This window comes from Adelges cooleyi, unplaced genomic scaffold, assembly GCF_023614345.1.
Source record: "Adelges cooleyi isolate 19-005CV unplaced genomic scaffold, UGA_ACOO_1.1 ACOO_flye_CR_arks_rails_tigmint_CR_PRNA_23, whole genome shotgun sequence".
NCBI lineage: Eukaryota > Metazoa > Arthropoda > Insecta > Hemiptera > Adelgidae > Adelges > Adelges cooleyi.
In genome coordinates this window covers 9,726,532-9,746,898 of record NW_026095893.1, presented here as the reverse complement: position 1 = coordinate 9,746,898, position 20,367 = coordinate 9,726,532, and the positions used below count along the sequence as shown (strand labels likewise).

General features: G+C 28.5%; 2 protein-coding genes across 3 annotated transcripts; one reads left to right on the top strand and one right to left on the bottom strand.

Moving 5' to 3' along the window:
• Window positions 1-15,141: 15,141 nt before the first annotated feature.
• On the bottom strand, window positions 15,142-16,559 carry LOC126835567 (uncharacterized). Of its 2 annotated transcripts, XM_050568238.1 has the most exons (4): window positions 16,467-16,559; window positions 16,296-16,378; window positions 15,930-16,209; window positions 15,142-15,306 (listed from the first exon to the last, which is right to left on the bottom strand). In XM_050568238.1, exons 2-4 carry the CDS (start codon window positions 16,350-16,352, stop codon window positions 15,164-15,166), a joined length of 480 nt encoding a protein of 159 aa, XP_050424195.1. In that variant the 5' UTR covers window positions 16,353-16,378; window positions 16,467-16,559; the 3' UTR covers window positions 15,142-15,163. The 2 variants fall into 2 exon arrangements, with proteins under 2 accessions (XP_050424195.1, XP_050424194.1); XM_050568237.1 differs by lacking the exon at window positions 16,467-16,559 and having other exon boundaries at window positions 16,296-16,455.
• A 273-nt stretch (window positions 16,560-16,832) lies between these two features.
• LOC126835568 (uncharacterized) lies at window positions 16,833-18,618 on the top strand. The gene is made up of 4 exons (XM_050568239.1): window positions 16,833-16,990; window positions 17,578-17,812; window positions 18,233-18,367; window positions 18,436-18,618. Exons 1-4 carry the CDS (start codon window positions 16,928-16,930, stop codon window positions 18,474-18,476), a joined length of 474 nt encoding a protein of 157 aa, XP_050424196.1. The 5' UTR covers window positions 16,833-16,927; the 3' UTR covers window positions 18,477-18,618.
• Window positions 18,619-20,367: the final 1,749 nt, after the last annotated feature.

The window sequence follows — 20,367 nt, the reverse complement described above, 5'->3', positions numbered from 1 at the left end:
TATCCACGTCTATTAATTCTATGGCATTCTCAAATTTGTTCCTCTTTCCTAAATTTGATATCTAAAAAAAATGTATTCTGAAGGTAACCTGAAAAATATTCAAAAAAAATAAAGTCTCGTAAATTTCAATCTAACATTTCTAGTTTTATTTTACTTAAGTGAGGGGAAAATATTTAAATCCTATGGTTTCCTGATGAGATACCGGCTAGAAAATTTAGTAGTTACATTCATTAACTATATGCTGTTAAAGAGATCGTCATTTAAATATTTAATTATATCTACCTAACCATGAATTATTAAGTTCTGATGTGTTTACGATTTTTAATCCTGCTTGTTGAAAATGTATTATTTGCAACCTATCGCATATTTTTTTCCACTGCCCATCAATTTCCCTCCAGCGCTTATCAGCATACCAGAAATGCAAAACTTATGCAATATGCTCCCACTATTAAAAATTTATTTTTATTCTGTCGATAAAGAATTCAATATATAATATCGTTATAATATCTTTTATTTTAAAGGTTGGATTGTGTAACTATTTACAATTCATTCAATACACCAAATAATTTTTTAATTTAACTAATTCAATTTATAAAATTGATTTTATTAATAAAATTAATAGATTCAATTTATTAAATACATTTTATTTTATAAATTAATTCAATAACATATAATTAAAAATTACTTGTAGGATATACCCAGTGATTGGTTAACTATAGACCAGTCAATAACTTAGAAAATATTAGACTTTTTTTAATTATTTTTTTTTATAATTTTATAATTATTAGTTGGGACAAATTTAATATATTTTTTAAAGTTATAACTCCATCCCTTATATGTTAAAATCTTAAAAACTTGAGTTTTTTAAATAGTAACGTATATATATTTGATTAACTTTTTGAATCAAGAATAATTTGCTGAATATTTTGATACTGTATATGATTTAAGTTTCCCATATTCTTCCGCACCAGTCGACTGGCTATATCTTTCCTTAGATGAATGCCCGCTATGCGAGAGAAACGGATAGTAGTCAATCTAATATGTTTAATGGTAAGATGACAGTCCTCTCGTCTGATAAGGGGATTGATTATAACATATATCATTAAAAATATAAACTGTGTATACTTTTGTAATTATTAGAAATTCTAAGCATTAACGAGGCATCGGCCGTTAATAAACAGCCAATTCGTGAATGACATCCATCCATATTTATTACAAATTACAAGACATACATATTCACTTGCGGTAAATAGCATAAAACAAAACGCCACTTTAAGATAAAGCGTATTAAGTAAAGTAATTATAAGAATTAAGGAAGAAATTTAAGTTAGAGGTTTTCCAATTCGGTTGATGTTACGAATTTCTTAGAAATAATTATAGAATTCTTTACGTTTTATTACAAACATAACGAGCGTTTTACGACCTGTTTGACGTCTCCATCGATTGATTGTTCTGGTTATTTTGTTGGTTGTTTGTTGTTAAAGTAACAAACATTCAGCTGTGTTATTGACAGGTCGAATTTTAAAGAGTGTTGTTTACATTTTATACTTTATAGTACCGATCTAATTATTTTGAACACTTCCATAGTTTAATGTCTAAGGAAGGGTCTGATTGAAGTCATGAGCTGTAATGTTATTGTCAGATTATTATCGCATAAAATATTGCCCTGTTTCATAATAACTTAGAAAGCTGTTAGTTAAGTTGTTTTACACAATTTTACATAATTGTTTAAATAATAGTTGCATTAAAAAGGTGTTTTCTAAATGAAACCGATCGCCTTTTTTAACAATGTTTATTAAAATTTGATCATTAAAATGTTATTACCTATTAAAAATACCTAAAAATAATATCGTTTTCTTTAGAAAAAAATTAATTTGGAATTTATAAATTTTAATCGTGCCCATTGTTTAAGGTTTTCATATTTTTCTTTAAAATGCAGTGTAAAAGTATTGTTACATCACTTACGTCTTATAATAAAATAATGTTATGGTCAATTTATATTACAAACACATTTCTAATTTTCTAAAAAAATGTAATAAAAATCTGTCTTTTTCTTTTTGAAAGTATAATTAAATTATTGCAACTTACAAATGCGATGAACTCCAAGGGTCGACTTTTTTGAACATAATACGCTGGTGTTCAGATATTAAATACGTGTCCTGGGTTACATTGTACTCAAGTCATTTGTAGTCATATCATATCAAATGTACCTATATATAATGAAAAATGTCTGAATATTATATGAAATAAAAGGGAGAGTTTAAGTCGGTCAGTGCACGTATGATTCTGAAATGTACAAAAAAATGTTAAACGTTTTTCAATTTTAATAGTAAGTAGTATAAAGAATTTAGGAACTTGAATCTTAAGTTTTAATTTAATTTAAAAGTATTACAGTAAGTGTGTAAAACAAAAACAGAATTAAACTTTTTAATTTGCAACTTTTATTTTGAAGAGAGCAATTTTGTATCAGATCATTTAGATAGCTTTTTATGCGGTGATACAATTGTCATAATTTTACCAGATTCTCTGTCCAATGAGTCATATATGGTACATAATATAAACTATTAACTAATTACCCGCGGACAGTGAATAAAATAAAATGCCTTCTCAGTTTCGCATCACAGCGTTGATGTAGAAAAACATTCTTAAGTTTAAAGTTTTGATTATTGAATATTATATTAGTGACCTATATGTTGTGATAATTTTGTCAGTTTTATAATATGGTGATATAGCTTTTAACCGGGTAAATGAAAACATACAAAGTCAACAACAACCCCCGTATTATTATTTCTAGCCCGTACAAATTAATAATATTAAATTTAATAATATCGTAAATTGAACAAACAATATTGAACAACCTTTTAGCTTCGATGTAGAGCTTAGAGGCTATTGGTTTTACTGTGATATTATATTAACGTTATTTTGAATAAATTACAGGAGTAAATTCACCAATGACCAGCATGATCTCCTAATAATGGAATGATGTAATTTAACAATAGTCAAGTCTAAGCTATAACTAAATTAGATAAACCAATTTATATTAAATCTGTTTTCAGTTATACAATAGAATGGCATTTCCCTTAAACTGTCTTTTTAGCTTCGACATTCTTTTTTTTTTAGTTTTTATAATAGTTACACACTTTTTTATCATTAATCTATGATTATATTTATAGTTATAGAATTACATTGTTAAACTTAATTAATTTAACTTACGAATAATAAGTATCCACGTCCCTGCTATATTTTATATGTGTAGGTGGTATAGTATAAGGTCACTTAACAATTTTGCATATGTGATTTTATGTGTTTAATTTTGGAACGACTAAAATCGCTTTTACTAATTATGTTTTCCTTCATACGAAAATCATTCATGGTTCACCAAATATTTTAAGTAGTACTAAATTCAGACAAACTATATTAAGACGTAGTACTTCGTTCATATATATTAAACTATCTTCTCGTTTGGAGTAAAAAGGAATAACTATTAAAAGATACATTATCATCCACGCCAAGAAGAATAGGATTTGTTACTCGCTTTTATTCTCAAATGTGTATCCGGCTTACTTCCATGTAAATTATGTAATTAAACTGGTATAATTCTATAAATCGTTGAACGAAAAAAATACAGTGCAGTTGGGTCGGAGCATAATGGGATCGGTGCATAGGGGGACGGGGAGGTCACAGATCTTCAGGAATTATTTTAAATGTAAGTGATAAAATAAATGATTTAATACTATGTAATCTGTGGACACTGTGCCTCACTTTAGTACTTTTTTACTGTGTTTGGTTTGGACTGTACTGATGTGATCATACTAACCACAGATTCGCATCGAAACGTTTATTTGAAAGCAATTTTGTGACTTAGTTATAATAATTCCTGTAGACCTGTGACCCTACCGTCCTTATTATGCCCCTACTCTTCTATACTGGCTTTTTTATTTAGCTATGTTTAGGATGCTAAATAATAATTTTTCATTCCTCTTTTTAATTGTGAAGGTCGGCGTATAGATCACACCAAAAAAAAAATGGTTTTTACTATTTTTATTATCTTAAAAATTATAGTAAACGCTGTTCAAAAGCCATTTTTTTTTTTTACGGTTTAAAAGAGATATTTGTTTACTACGACCTATTTAATAAACCTAGTTTAAAATTATAGACTTATGAGTATACGCTGCATCCACATGAAATTGAACCACTGCATCAGCAAAAAATTGTATGTCTGAACTATTTTGTTAAACTTGCCTGAATTATTACATGTTTTTTTATAGTGTTTTGTTTTACTCCCTCTTTGGTGTTTTATAATATGTACAGTATATAGCTATAAACAGCTACAGCTATATACAGTATATTATACAGGTATAATTGTTCGGTTGATTATAGCATCAATGAAATTATTAGTTATAAGCTCTCGGGAGGATCTAGAAATTTAATGTTATATTATTTTTTAAGAATTCTGACGACGAAAATGAGAATTACAACCCTATCCGTATCAAAGTTTTATAATTTTCTTTAAAACTTTTTTTTTTAATGATAATTAGTTGTTTTTTGGGCATTATATTATTAAAAATAAAACAATAGAGTGTGAAAATGTATTGAAAAATAAACTGTCTCCTTAATCCATAAGCTAAATTTCTATGTACGCCATTGCGCAACACTTTCGTTCATAGTGTAACAAATATGCGACCTACGTTCTGTTTGACGATTTGAAAAGGTGATTCGTTGTCTAATCCAGTAGACTGAGCATTTAACGATGATTACAAATTATATGTTCAATAAATAAATATAAATTAGTATTAGGTCTTATTAAGATAATACACTTATCAAGTAATCTCCTTATACTTGTCAACAGATTTATAAAAACTATGTCATTATTTTACTTATACCGATTTTAACCGTATAATTCAAAGCTAATATTTATTAGATATCATCCATAGTGTCTATAATATCCATCATTATAGTATGAATGCAATTCATTACGACTTCATTACGACCAAATGGTTTAATAAATTTAATTTTTTTTTTATAATCTGTTTCATGTACACAATAGTTGACGTAGAAATGTCTCTAGAGGCAAGCTAAACTCTAGAGGCTAGAATAAAAAAAATACACAGATAAACAGTTGTTATCACGTTACACGTATTTGCATTTTGCATACAATTAGATTATTATGAACTTATAAAACACACGAATACACTAAGTGTAGTATATATTTACATTTTGAATATGCTTCACAAGCTCTGAAGTAATAGACTTAATATTGATTTACTTTTGTGCATTTTATCATGTGCAACTGCAAACATAAGCTGCAACTTATTAGCAGTTGCAGCGATCCCGTCCTAACTAAAACAATTTGTTTTATGATAATAAGCTGTTAGGCTCGACGAGCTAGAATTTATAAATGGTTCTATGAAAAACATAAAACATTACCATGAACAAGACTTAGTTCGCATGTGGCCATCTATATTCCAATATGATGTTTAAAAAAACCGGGTTTTATTCAGATCGAATACTTAAACATTGTTAGCTGACAATATACAAATTATATTCTGTATAAAAAAATGTATAATTTATCAATAATATATTTAAGTTTATGAAACACTAGTAGAATTTAAAAACAAATTCTTAGGTTATTTTTAAGTGGCATTGGAATTTAATGATAGAATAATCGATTATAAATGGTTTATTTACGATTGTTTTTGCTAATTATACAACTATTATTATTATCATCATACGGCTTATTTTGACCAGATATAGGCTTAAAATGCCCAACAGTTCAAACATCTCGGAGAAGGATAAAAGTATCTCCCTTCAGACAGACTTAGAGAGAGAAATCGCCCGTGACCGAGTGTCGAACGAGTGCGACGACAATGAGCACTAAACATTGCCGTCTTAACCACTCAGCCACACATCCTTCTCGATAATAATTAATGCCGACGATGACAAACGGTATATTAAAATTGTATTTTAGTCTTTGATGAGACATATGGACCTTGATTATACTTACAATATTACACGAGCACTATAACCTTGAAAACAAATAAGTAATAACATATGACAAGTATTCTTCAAATGAGAAAAAATACAATGAAACTATTATTTACTTGATGATTAATGAACATAGTAAATAAACCAGTTGTGGTATAACATTAATTTGCGCGTTCTGAATAAAACGATAAATTACTTACAAAACGTAAAACTGAAAAACAAATTGTTGCGAAAAATATGTTGTTACTTTATCGAATCATTTTTTGTGTACTAATATTAGTGATGGGAATCCGAAAATCCGGATTTTTCAAAAAAACGCTTTTTAAGTCATTTGAAAATCATATAATTGTTAAATACTATTACAATATAAAGATGTGTACCTAAGTAAAATTTGTTGATAAAAATTTTAAAAAAAAACTCTTAACTTTGTCTATAAAATGCTTTCGAATTTCGGATTCCGGATTTTCGGATTTCAACAAATCCAAAATTCAAAAGCAGTTTATCTCTTTGGTGTTTTGTTTTATTTTCACATAATTATCAAAAAAATGTTACTTAGATATAGAGCTTTATATTGTAAAATTATTTAACACTTAAATGATTTTTAAGTAGCTTAAAAAATGTTTTTTGTGAAAATCCGGATTTTCCGATTCCCATCACTAACTAATATGGTATAAAACATAATCAAAAAGACGAAGCTCCAATAAAATGTGTACTTGTAGTATTTAATCTTAATATTTGCGGTAAATTCGTTTTTGAAGTTATAAACTACATAACTACATAAGTAGTTCCTAGGAATTTTTAACATTTTAATACAACTGAAATCATTTGTTATTTAACTTGTGAGTTTGTGAAATTATGTATTAGCCTCTTATAATATACTGAAAAAGAGTGCAATAGAAAATCGAGCAACAAAATGAACTTGTAACCTATTCTATTATTTTAAATATTCATAACATACAAAGATTATAATCAAAAAATAAACGTATCAACAATAACAAATTAAAATGACACCTTGAACAATTGTGTTAAAATATAATTATATTTACTGTTAATCAAAACCAACAACATAAAACAACAAAATATGTAAAAGGCATAGTTCAACACACAGATTATATAATGTAGGCTGGGGGTGGATCTAAAATTTACGTGGAAATTTTCGCGTAAAGAAAAAAGCCCCTTAAAGATTATGATTAGACTCTATGAAAGTGAAAGTGAGGAGAGGGGGGGAGAAGAAGGAAAAGAAAGGAGAATGGACATTTATTAAATCTAAAAACATTTCTATGTTTTAATGTTTTCCCGTGCAGCGGAGGAAATGTGCAATTTTTTATAAATCTACATGCTTTTAATTCTCATTAACTATTTATTACACGTTTAAAACACAAAGATAAAATACAATTGTTTTATTTAATAAAACAACAAGACCATTATTTAACAAACAAATCTTAAGGAATTTTTTACTTTTTACACTACGACATATTATATATTATCAAACACTATAACGCATGTATAATATATATTATTATACATGTATAAAAATTATATTCTAAAATTTGCGATTAAAAATTCGTCGAAAGTTCAAAGTTATTTACTAAAAAAATAAGTAAATTCAATTCAATACATAATTTAATAAATGATGTAAAAAAACTATCAAATAACACAAATATCACTCTTTACTATTGACCCTGATTTTATTAAATTTGTATACATTATTTTGGCTATTTGTCTTAACAATAAACTAAAAGCCATGTTGGTAAAGTTCCAACAACGACAAATTACTAACATTCCTATTTTATGAATTAAGTATACGCCCTACGTACGCCCTACCTACGTACTTTTGAACATTTGAAGCTCATAAATTAGTTGTAAAATATGTAAAACTTAGTTTAAAAATCGTGGTTCCTACATAAAATCTTAAGACCTAGGTTTGTTTTCTTACTTCCATTTCTTTCAAGTTTTTTGTACATCGAATCACGTCACCACATCTTATTTGTGTGCTATTGTAATTTTAAGCCAGAATTTTTTTTTGTGATTACCGTTTAAAAACTACAGACTATTCTAAATAAATTATCTCATTGTATTTTAATTGCATGTATACTTGTATAAATAAGTGCGTAATCCCTAGAACTATCATGAATATCGTCTTTCTTTCACTATTAGATACGCTAAAAATTCTATATATTACATTATAGTTATAACATTAGTGTATAAAAGTATATAAATTTAAAACTAATAAATTAAAAAATTAAAAATACAATAGAATATGTATGTGTGTACATAGTTTGATTTTGTAGCGCCGAGGTTTCAACAAAAAAGGTCGGCGATTTCAAAAATCGCCGGCCCTATACTTACTCATATTTAAAACATATACTATTATGGAATAAAATTTAAAAAATATAAGGTGTAAACTTAATTTGTTATAAAAGAAGTCGAGCTTTGGTCCGATCTCAGTAATGTCTTGCACGCCAAGATTATGGTTATCCTAAAATACAATATTTATAATCTAGAATCTAGTTTGTAAATTAAAATCTTACATAAATGCGAAATCCTAACAAAACATCAAATATTTTAAAGGTAATATCAGTAGCACGTATTACTTAAATAATTGTTAAACATAAAATTACATTTATAAATATTTTATTTTACGAGAGCTTTAAAATTCCACGTAAAGCAAACAGATACACTAATCTCTTGACACATCTCATCCGGAATGTTATGAAATTTATTAGATTTCATGTGACGCAAATACAACACCTCTTTTATAATGGTTGACACAACACTGTCGTTTCAATTGACATATAAATATGCATAAATATATATATATATATATGTTTGTGTAGGTAATGTATCAGTTAATGACAAGCGTAGACCAAACTAGTATTTGTTAATGTACAACCAACATTTACAACAAATTTGTTAATGTTAGTATACGACTGATGATGAAAAGTGAATTAAACAATAATTATAATTCATGTACTGTATAAGTCGACATTTTTTAATGTTTCTCCAATTCAATTAATATGTTAGTTATCATTATGTCTGTCGGTCTATGAAGCAATGCACATGAAATGTGTCCAAAATGAAAAAAAATTGTCTGTTTAAGTGTTTTCAATTTGATTTCTTGTGACATAGGAAAAACAATTTTAAAATTGTACTTAAATATTTATTTTAATACGTTACATATATATGTATATATATATATTATCTTATTTGTAGTTGGCTGAAGTTTTAATAAGATCAATTTTTGTATTCGGGTAATTAATTCGTACACGGCACACATATTAGGTGTATCGGATTTATTTATTTCATTCTAATCGCAGTACAACATTATATTATGATATTACAGTAGCCCGTAGTTTAATCAAAAACAAACTTTTTAGTATACCTAAATTAATTTACTTCTTGTGCTCTAGTTTAACCGTCATTCCCTACACAAAAAACTAGAAAACAACGAAAATATTACGCCTCATTGGTGATTTTAATTCAGTTTGATATGAATTTATAGTAGTTACATAAATTATCATGTTCTAGTAGTACGCTCTAGAGTCTTATCTGTCATAAGTATTGATCACATTGCCTTAAAACTATAAAACAATACCGGTAACAAATATCTGATAAACTGTACGGGATATCTTGAATTGATTCGCTCTACATAAAATATTGCTATGCTTCTCTTACTGTGTACATGCCAAGATTCAGGAAAGATTATGAGTAACTCAAAATTAGTTTAACCACCGTCTCGACCCAGTCTGTTTTTATTACAATTTGTCTCTTATGTTGTAAATACTCGTATAAACAAAAACATCATAAAGAAAAATATATACTAATGACTTGTATTTTATACACAGGGCTTTGATTATAAAATATTTTATGAATGTTGAATATTTAATAGATTGCTTTGTTCTAAATGCAACGGGCAACCACTATAAACTTGTTCTACCATTCATTTTAAGAATGCTAACGACCTTTATTTTTTTCTTTGTATATTTAAATTATAGTAATCAATTGTTTTTTTTTAAACATAACATACGTCTTTAAAATGATTTATTGATTTTTTTCTTTTATACAATTTTGTGTTATTTATAAGGTAGCTCTAAATTTCATTCGGTTAATACATTAAAATTACATTTTGACATCTATAATTTATCAATCTGAATTCTTTGTCATTATATTATAATTCAAAACCTTTGTGTCTAAATGTCATTAAGTCAATGTCATTTATAAAACTTATTAGGTAGTCATAACAACTGCAAATAATAAAATATATACCTATTTACATAAGAACATAGCAATATTATCATATATTTTGGGTTCGAATTTATTTTGAAATACTTTCACTTGTATTCAATAAATCCATCGAGAATTTCTCTAATCCATAAATTAAGAAAATATTGTAAATTAAGCTATTTTGATAGTTTAAATAAAAACTTAATAAAACTTAATTGTCAGCCCAATTGACATTTGTATTTAAATGTTGCGCGATACACAATTAGTGTTCTTCAATACATTAAACAATTGAATAACAAACTTAATATACCTATGATTAATTGATACTATAATATTAATAATACGATATAGAAATCCAAGCTCTTATAAATGAAACTATAAAAATGCATGTTTTTTTTTTGTCATTCCATAAGAAAAAAAACTAGAATAAACCCATAACTTAAGTAATAAAAAAAAATAAACATATCAGCACAAAAGTGTGTAGTAGTATTCTATTCATATTATAATAAGAATTCAAGATAGCCATAAATTATTTCACAGTGGAAAATGCATATGAATATGAAATATGTTTGCACTTATATTGAAAATCGTTCTTATCCGTTACCATTGACAATTGAATTTTGTAATAAAATATTGTCGTTTACAACCGTAATTCAGGTAATGTCAAACCATGAAATATTGTATTTGGACGCAAAATACATTATCCTAAATTCAATGTATAGATTTGAATATACTACAAAAAATTCGATTTTCTTTTCAGTTCTATGACGCAACAAGACATACGAGTATATGCATATTAATTGTATTTATTATTGCATTAAGACAATTTTGGATAATTTGTATGAAATTAAAATGTGTTAATATTATATATATTATAATATCACAAGAGGACTGTACTTTGGAATAATTTATTGATTTTTTAGTACATATATTTATATATAATGGATGTACCACCAATTTGTGTTTATTTATTAACACTATTTATAAAGATAAAAATAGTATTTTTTTAAAAAAACATGGAACTAAACAGATTTTTAAATCTAGTATTGCATAGAATACTTCTGTCACATTTGCCGTTTTAGATAAAACGGCTACACGTATAGGCAATTTCACTACTGGTGTGTTTGTAATCAATGCGGGTGTACATGGAATTATTTTATTTTGTATAGTTTTATTACATCAACATACCAATTTTTTTTTTTTTTTTGTTTTTTATTTAGAATTTGTACAATCTGTAATAAATGTAATTACAATAAGAACAAAGGATAAATTACATGGTAGGCAAATATATAATGATATATTGTTAGAGGCCAGCCAGAGCTGGTACTTCATGACGTGTGAGATCGTGGATTAGTCAACCAATAGATCGCGACACCACGTTCGCTTTAGGCGCCTTCTGGGGTCACCAGGGATTGTGTGCACGGATAGTTCCGAGATCAGGGGGTTTTTATGGCTAAAGGTTTTGGAGTGTAGGCGTTTGTAGAAGGTTTTGGCAGAGTTAAGGACTGTTGGGATGGAGAGATCTTTGTGGAGGGTATCATTGGAGACGTAAAATGGGGCTTTTGTTAATAGACGGAGACATTTATTTTGAAATGTTTGTATTTTATAGATATTGGATGGTTTGGCAGCTCCCCATAGCTGGATGCCATAGGTCCAAATGGGTTTGAGGAGTAGTTTGTAAATTAAAAGTTTGTTTTGGAGGTTGAGGTGTTTTGTTGTTAGAAGGAAGCGTAATTGACGGAGGCGGTTGTTTAAGACGAGACGCTTAGCGTGGATATGAGTTGCCCAAGTAAGACGCCGGTCTAGGTGTAAACCCAGGTATCGAACATTTTGAGCGGTTGGAAGGGGTATGTTATTGAGATAAATATGAGGGCAGTCTGTTTGTTTTAAAGTGAATGTGCAGTGGATGGATTTAGTCTCGTTGATTTTTATCCCCCAATCTTTATACCATGTTGATAATAGGTGATAATTTAGGTGATTTTGGATGAAGTTTGACGCCGTTACAGGATCGGCGTGGAGGGCTAGAAGAGCTTTATCATCGGCAAAGTCACCGGTAGTGGTGTAAGGTGTTGTGGGCTGATCTGAGGTAAAAAGATTAAATAATAAAGGGGCTGCGACAGCACCTTGAGGCACACCAGCACGAATTGAAGATATTTCAGACAAGGAGGAACCTGAACGTACGGCGAAATGTCTATTTTCTAAGTAGGATTTAAATAATAGATAAAAATATGGAGGAAGAAAGGATTTTAGCTTAAAGAGGAGGCCTTCATGCCACACTTTGTCGAAGGCCTGGGCCATGTCTAGGAATGCACCCGTGCATACTAGCTTTTTTTCTAGTGTGTATGATATTTTGTCAACAAGGCGGTGCACTTGGTGTATAGTTGAGTGATTGTGTCGAAAACCAAATTGGGTGTTAGGGAGGTTGATTTCAATGGCAGAGAGGGTACGTTTTAAAATAAGTTTTTCAAAAATCTTGGAAAATAAGGGAAGAAGACTGATGGGTCTATATGATTCCGGGGAGTCCGGGGGTTTTCCTGGCTTGAGAACCATGATGATCACTGAAAATTTCCATAGAATTGGAAAGTAGGAGAGTCTGATTATAGAGTTATAAATGTAAGTTAGTAGGAGTAAAGTTTTTTTTGGTAGTTGTGTTGCCACTTCTGCAGTAATTAGATCATAGCCTGGGGTTTTTCGTTTAGCAGATTTTTGAATTGCGTGTTTAACTTCACTTGGCCTAATGTGTTTAGGAGGTAAAGTCATGGGTAAAGAGCAGGAGAGGAAACTGCCTACTTTTTCAATTTGGTTTGGACATATAACATTATAGTGTGGTTGGAAGGTAGCCGTTAAGTGGTGGCGATATAGGTTGGCTTTTTCTAGATCACTGATGGCCCAAGTACCGTCGGCTTTTTTCAGAGGAGGTACAAATGGTTTGGATCGAAGGATTTTCCTTGTATTTTGCCAGAGTGAGTTATCATTGGATGATAAGGAAATAAGATGTCTGGTGAAGTTTTTAGATCTAACTGAGGCTAGAATCATTTTAAGTTTATTAGATAGATTGTTAAATTTCCGTTTATCAGAGGGGTAACATACCAATTTAAAAAAAAAAAAAAAAAACAAAATCTTTACTTTTTTACCCGAGTAAAAAATAGCTATACACAAAAAATAATTATTACTCACATAAAACATTACTTTTATTTTTTAATTATTTTCACACCGTAAAGTTGTGACAAGTAACATCGCGATTAATCTAAGTTGAGTCAACGGAATAAATATCCATTGTTGTAATTATTAACTTGGTGAAAAAATTCCTAAATAACTACAGAAGTTTTGGATTAGCTCTTTGTAATTTGGTTAAATTAATTTGTATCACTAAACATAATAAAAACATTAATTTATACAACTAAATGTTTAAAAATTTTTCTTGTAAATAAAATTGTTTTCATAAACATGAAAAAAATAGTGGCTCTCTATATAGATGCCCGTAAGAAAAAACATATGATACAATAATTTTTTTTTGAAGTTACAGCTTGTAATGTTAAAAATAATAAACACTGAAAAACATTTTTTTTGCAATAAATAAATCTGTAGTTGGATATTTATTGTTCTTTACTATGTTAAAAATAAAAGTACTGATTAGAAATACTAAACTTTTCTGACAGTTGTAAAAACCATTTTGAATAAAGAAAAAAACTATACAAACTTCATTTCTATGTGGGGAGGGTTAACAAAATTTAGTTTAAAGCTATTATCGGATAGGTACATGTATAATAAACGTTCCGTGTCATTTTCGGCTTGACCGACCATTTTAAAGTGAGTTTATAAAAAATCAAGTTATTAGATTACAAATCTTTAATTTATTTCAGGATTCCGAATTTTAATGTTAAATGAGTGAATTTATTTTAATAACTTTTAATCTCTCAAATGGCCGCAACTACATACATTATGTGATTGATAGGTATGCTACTTAAAGAACCTATCCTGCGGCTCTAATGTTTTCATGCAAACATACAAAAAAAACACATAATTGTAAAAGCTTCTTAGCTATACATTAAAACCAAAAGTAATGTTCTTCAGTAGTAGCGCAAGCTAATTACTAAAAGCTACAAGTAATATTTTTTAAAACACATTTTAGTATAGATCCAATAAACTGCGGATCCTTTGGATCCATCAGAACGTAGGAGAGATTGACGTCACATCTTCCTTTCCCATTATATCGTATATATTGTATCTAATAAATAACTTAATAAAAAAATTAAAAAATTCATTAATCCACTTTTTTCATCGGCTCCTTATATTACAGCGGATCCTCTCATACTAATAAAGTCATCATTATTAGTTTCTATGTAAGTTTTTATTTAAAAGCACATTCTTCGTTTTATAATAGCGCATTCGTGAAAAAAATTTACATTTTTTTAATGTACTAATTGACTGAATGATTTTAAATTTTTTTCTGCTTTTATTTTTTTTTTAATAATATTTTTTGTGATCTGTTTTTAAAAAAAGTGTAATCCTTTACAGCTGTATATTTGCCCCGCACAATACACTTCAGCGTACACGCGTATTTCAGCAGCAATGTTAGTATCATCTGCACTAGCTATAGACGGGGAGTGATAGTACATTGCTGCCGAAGTGCGCGTACACGCTAGTGTATTATTTTTTGTGGTTAAGGAGTTTTTAAGTAGTTCATTATTTTATTACACTTATATCTATTTATATCAAAGAGAGAGAACAGGTAATAGGTACTTATTTTGGAATTTTTAACGGTTGGTGTATTATGCAATATATATTTATTGTTAATATTATGTAACCATAAGGTTGAGTGGGTAAGGCGTGTTTGGCGCCACGACAGTTCGTCTAGTAAAAAGAAGCGGTCATCCCTTTCTAGTAACCATAATACGTGTTATTGCTCAGTAAAAAAAAAAAAAACAACAATTTATACTAGAATTTCCAACTTTTAATTTAGATTAATATTTGCATGCTTTCCATGCCTTACATGTCTTGCAACCTTCATATTCATATCAATTTTAGCGTCAGTTTTTGCTGGTTTAGAATCAATTAACTTTGTGACATTTTTGATTTTCCGAAAGTAAGGATCAGCTGAAAAATAAAAAAACGCTTAACATTGTATAGAGGTTACATTTTAATATTAATCAATTCTATAAACTATTGGCGAATTTACAAGAGGTTTAAGGAGAATTTTTAATTTGTTTGTAGCGTGTGTCACAACTCATAATATACGTTTATTTTTACAGCTTAAATTTGTATTTAAAACTATTACAAATTAATTTTTCATTCTATTGCAAAATGTACCCTGGTATGCTCTATGCTGCTATTACTCCATTTTATTTTTCCAAAACCCGAGAACAACCCCAAAAAGTCTACCAAATTGTCATGCAACCACTTAGGCCTGCATTTTTTACCATTGTGAAAAATTACGATCTAGTCAAATTGTGGATAGAAGCATGCCTACTCAATATTTTATAAAAAATTTCTAATCGATCCAACCTTTTTTCACAGAGATATCAAAGAAAGCAAATCAAAGTTGGCGGTTGAAAACCGGTCAATTTTTTTACAACTTTTCTCCATTTCAAGGATGAAGAAGTTGACTTTTACTACTTTTGACCTACCAAAGTTTCATCTGCATACGATCATATATATATATATATATAATATTAAATAAATAATAATAATTATACATTGCAATAGCACTTTTTTTTTACCTTGCCGAACGTAATTGTGTAAGAACCGCTTGGTCATGAATGTTCGGAATTCAGTGTTATTGAACACGTCGACAACAACGTATTGAATAATTTGGAGTAAATCCTTTAAGCCGTTATTGCTATAACTTATATTAGGATCTTGAGCTTTGATGTTAGAAGTCACTCGGTCTATATCCACATTACCCATTTTCAATTCATTATTGACGGGTCTCTTTTTATTCCAATTGTCAACTTTCTTGTCTTCTACTAAAACTTTCTTTACATTTCCACATAGTGCGCACTGAATGCGAATTATTTAGTGATTACTTAAAAAACTGAGTTTTGTGAACCCCCACACAAAATAATAATAATTTGAGTATTGTTTACCTGCAGCATGATCTGACTTAATACAGCGATAAAAGCTATAGACTCGTTTGGCTTCATCTTCTACAATGAATCGTACAATTTGACTATAAGTTAAAAGTTAACAAAATATATTATTATAGTGACAATAGGTTAAGTAACAATACTATTTTAGTTAGTTAAACTTAAACAAACCTAATTAATACTTAATGTGGGTTTTTTTTTTAAATAAGTAACAACATGTGTTGTTCGCCAACTGTTAACCATAAATGGTGTGAACAATAACCGCAGTTAGCATAAATAAATATATAGTTATCTCATTACTTTATAACAAATTGATTTCTAGTGCAATTATCTAATGTTAAAAATACCAAGTTCCTAATTTGAAAAAAAAAAAACAAATATATTGATGCACAAACGACTTTTACTATAATACAAAGTGTATGTAATATAATGATATTTCTGCTATTCAATTGACTGAACAAAAGCTAGGTTTGTTAAACGGTTTATATTCTACACTTGTATTAAGCTATATAATATAACTAATAACCACAATTTCAGCATTTGTCTGGCTGTCGATTTTCATCACTATCTTTGAAAACAAACTGCACACATACACATTAAAAATACCAGCGCTAATAGAAATTTGACGTTAGATGAAGATGAAATTTACTTACAATATTTTTGTTTTACTTACCTTATCGTGCATTGTACAATCAGTGAGTGAACACGTTAAGTTTAATGTTGACTCTAATAATATCTTAAGCGTTTAATTATATATTGTATTTAACAAAAGCGTACAGTATACAAGCAAAATACCGTACGCTATTTTGTAGTTAATCCAATAAACACGAAGACCGTACTGGTAGTGTAAATAAGTAATATCAATATAATAACACAACTTTATGGAGTAGAAACTAGAAATTTTCTGTTGTGTACAATGTACACCACAAATACAACTTCGTGATGACTAGATGTATTCGAATTTATAATAACACCGAATTGTCGAATTTTGCAAAATAACTAATTAGGCTAAATATGATTAAAAATGATAAGTTAATAAGGTGTTGTAATAATAGACTATTTATTTGTTTTATTCTTATTATATAATGTTTCTTGAGTATCATATGTACGGTAACCTAAGTCAATTTAAATCAAATTAGGATAGTAGGTAAAATTGTGTAAATATGTGAAAAATAATCTAACGAAACTAATATTGAATTTAAAATAAATTAAATAAACAGCAAATATAATAAAAACTCAGTTTTCTATACATGAATTTATATATAATGACTCGCTATTTCAGAAATATGAGACAAAAAAAAAAGAAACTAAAACTGTCCAGAGGAAAATGTCAAAATTAAGTTCAAAGCACCATTATCCGAATGGCCCAAAGGACAGCCAAAGTGTTACTGAAATGGAAGACGTTTTGGCAACTATGGCTAAAATAATACAAAGCTCCATCGACCAAATAACTATGAATAATAAAGAATTCAAAATCAGATTGAAAAAAATGTATAACAAGAGTATTGGTAAAACTTGTAAGTATAAGTATAGATTATAATATATATTTTCAATAGTCAATTTAATTTAATTTTAAAATGTTTGTACACTATTGTATATGTCTCATATTGGAAAAAACTAAGACCACCATCATTGTATCACATAAACATTTTCTCTCCTAAATAATATTATATTAATTTATATTGCTAAGGAGACTAAAAAATGATAAAGAGACGAATGTGAAAACTAATATTGACAACGTTTATACATCGATTTTTTATAAAATTGTATAAATGTGTCATACATACTAAACAACATTAAGTTACATAATTTCCCCTCTCTACGTTTTTTAGGTTAATAATTTATAGTTCTTATTTTAAGTCGATAAAGTTTGTACAATAGCACATCCGTTAAGCAGGAGGTCTAGAAATCGTATTAATTCATGTAATTTATTTTAGTAAAACCACTTATAAGAAAAAATTTAAGGGAAGTGAATAAAATAATGAAATTAATAAAAGAAGACCAAAGAATATTAGCTGAAATTAAAAAAAGAAAAGCCATGACAAATGCATTAGAGAATGAGAAAACGGCACGTGAGTATTAATACAATATATTTTATTTGTACGTTTAATGTTTATTTGTGAAAATTATTTTATTTTAGGAATCAAGAAAAGAACATTCAAAAGAAATAATACAATATAATTAGCAAACTTGTTCTTTTTATTACATTATTTAGGTGTACAATTACTATACACGTATAAATTAAGATTAAAAGCTTCATAATATTCAAGTAAAAAAAAACAGTAATAATTTTAGTATTATAAGATATTTTAACCGCAAAGAACTATTATGTGTTTTATGTCTGCATATAAGTTCGTTTTTTTTTGTGATCCACCTATTAAAATTTAAAGTTATTACACTAATAGTATGAAATTTCTTTTTAAAATTATACCCACATGACAATCATGACCTAAATAGTTGTTTAATTTTTATATATTTTTTTCATACTCGTATCAGTCGGTTTTTCATCCCCTTCACACAAAATTACCATTTCATTTATATTCCCTCTACACCTTATCTGTTAGCACCATCCATTCCTTATCTCTTTCACACCTAATTACCACCCAGAGATTATCGATTAACGCCTCCATAACATAGTGTCGATTTTGCGTTCGTGTTAAAATTGTTCTACTGACCAAACAACAATTTTAAATCTTGAGTTCAAAATAACTAATATTTTTTTAATAAAATAAATAAAATGTTATTATTACAATTTTTTTGTTTTGTAAGTTTATTTATTTCAAAAATATATATATATTTATAGTCAATAATTGAATAAAAGATTTAGAAAAAACAGATTTTTCTAGAAGATATTTCAGTTAGTAAATTGTTGTTTGTGGACAATTTGTGTACAAAATTCTTTATAAAAGGGCTATACATAATAAAAAGATGACCAAGTATTTTTTAGGTTTAACTATTGCTTGCAAAAATTGTTTTATAAAAATACGTGGACGAGTAGAATTTTTAAAAATTTGTAAAGTAAGTACCTAATTATTTAATTTTGTATATCTTACTAAAAATTATTTAACAATATATATAAAAAAAAAAGTGTAAACGTTTCGTTTAAGTATGTATCTACGGTTATTAAAAAACGATTTTTTTAAACCTATTTAACCTAGCTTTTGTATTCTAAAATAGAAATCGTTGTATGAGAACACACGAAACGGTAAACGACCAACTGTTGCATTTAGCGAGTGGGTGTTCCAGACAATCCCAAATTTTGTCTTATAAATCAGAACAGTTATTTTTACGAAAAATACAGTAAATTACACGACGCTGACTCGACGTTTGATGCCGTTAACGATTACGTTGAAGAGGTGAAAAGTTTGATGGCAAGGAGTCTTTTACTTGTGGTTAGTCATTACAACAAAGAGTCGTTTAACGTGAATAAACTCTACTTAAACAATGTAGGTTCACCAATTCATTCCTTGGCACTATTTGGAAAGGGATTGTCAAGAATAAAAACTTAAGAAAAATGGCAGAAAAGATTCACGCTATCTACCTATCTATCTACCTATCGGCGATTTCGTCATAGACATTATCAAACGGACTCAGGGAAATTCATAAATACCATGTGCTGTTTAAAAATATGTTGAAAACAATCATGTTGTCGTCGATGTTATGGACGCATATTTTGTTAATCGGGTGTAAAGCGAATGTGAAAAATTATCAAACGGCTGATCTAATACGTCGAACTGTGGAACGGAGCTTTGGCTAAAGCGTTGAAGAATTTTGTTACCGCTGCCGGCTTAGAGGATGACGAATTCTTAAAGGAGCTAATCGATAACCTCGGCGCCAAAGTATTCATTTTCGTCGCGAAAGCTAACGGACTGGTGGACAATATAAAAAATCACTTATTAATTAATATTACGCCAGACTTGGTGTGTGACGTCACGGAACATTTAGTCGGTCGCGTTGATGAAGAATCGCTCTTAAGAATTTACCGAAACGTGCAGAAGTTCTGCTTGAGATGGCATCTGACAATGGAAGTACACGATTCGTTTGACAAGAACATTGATGACGGCTACGCTTA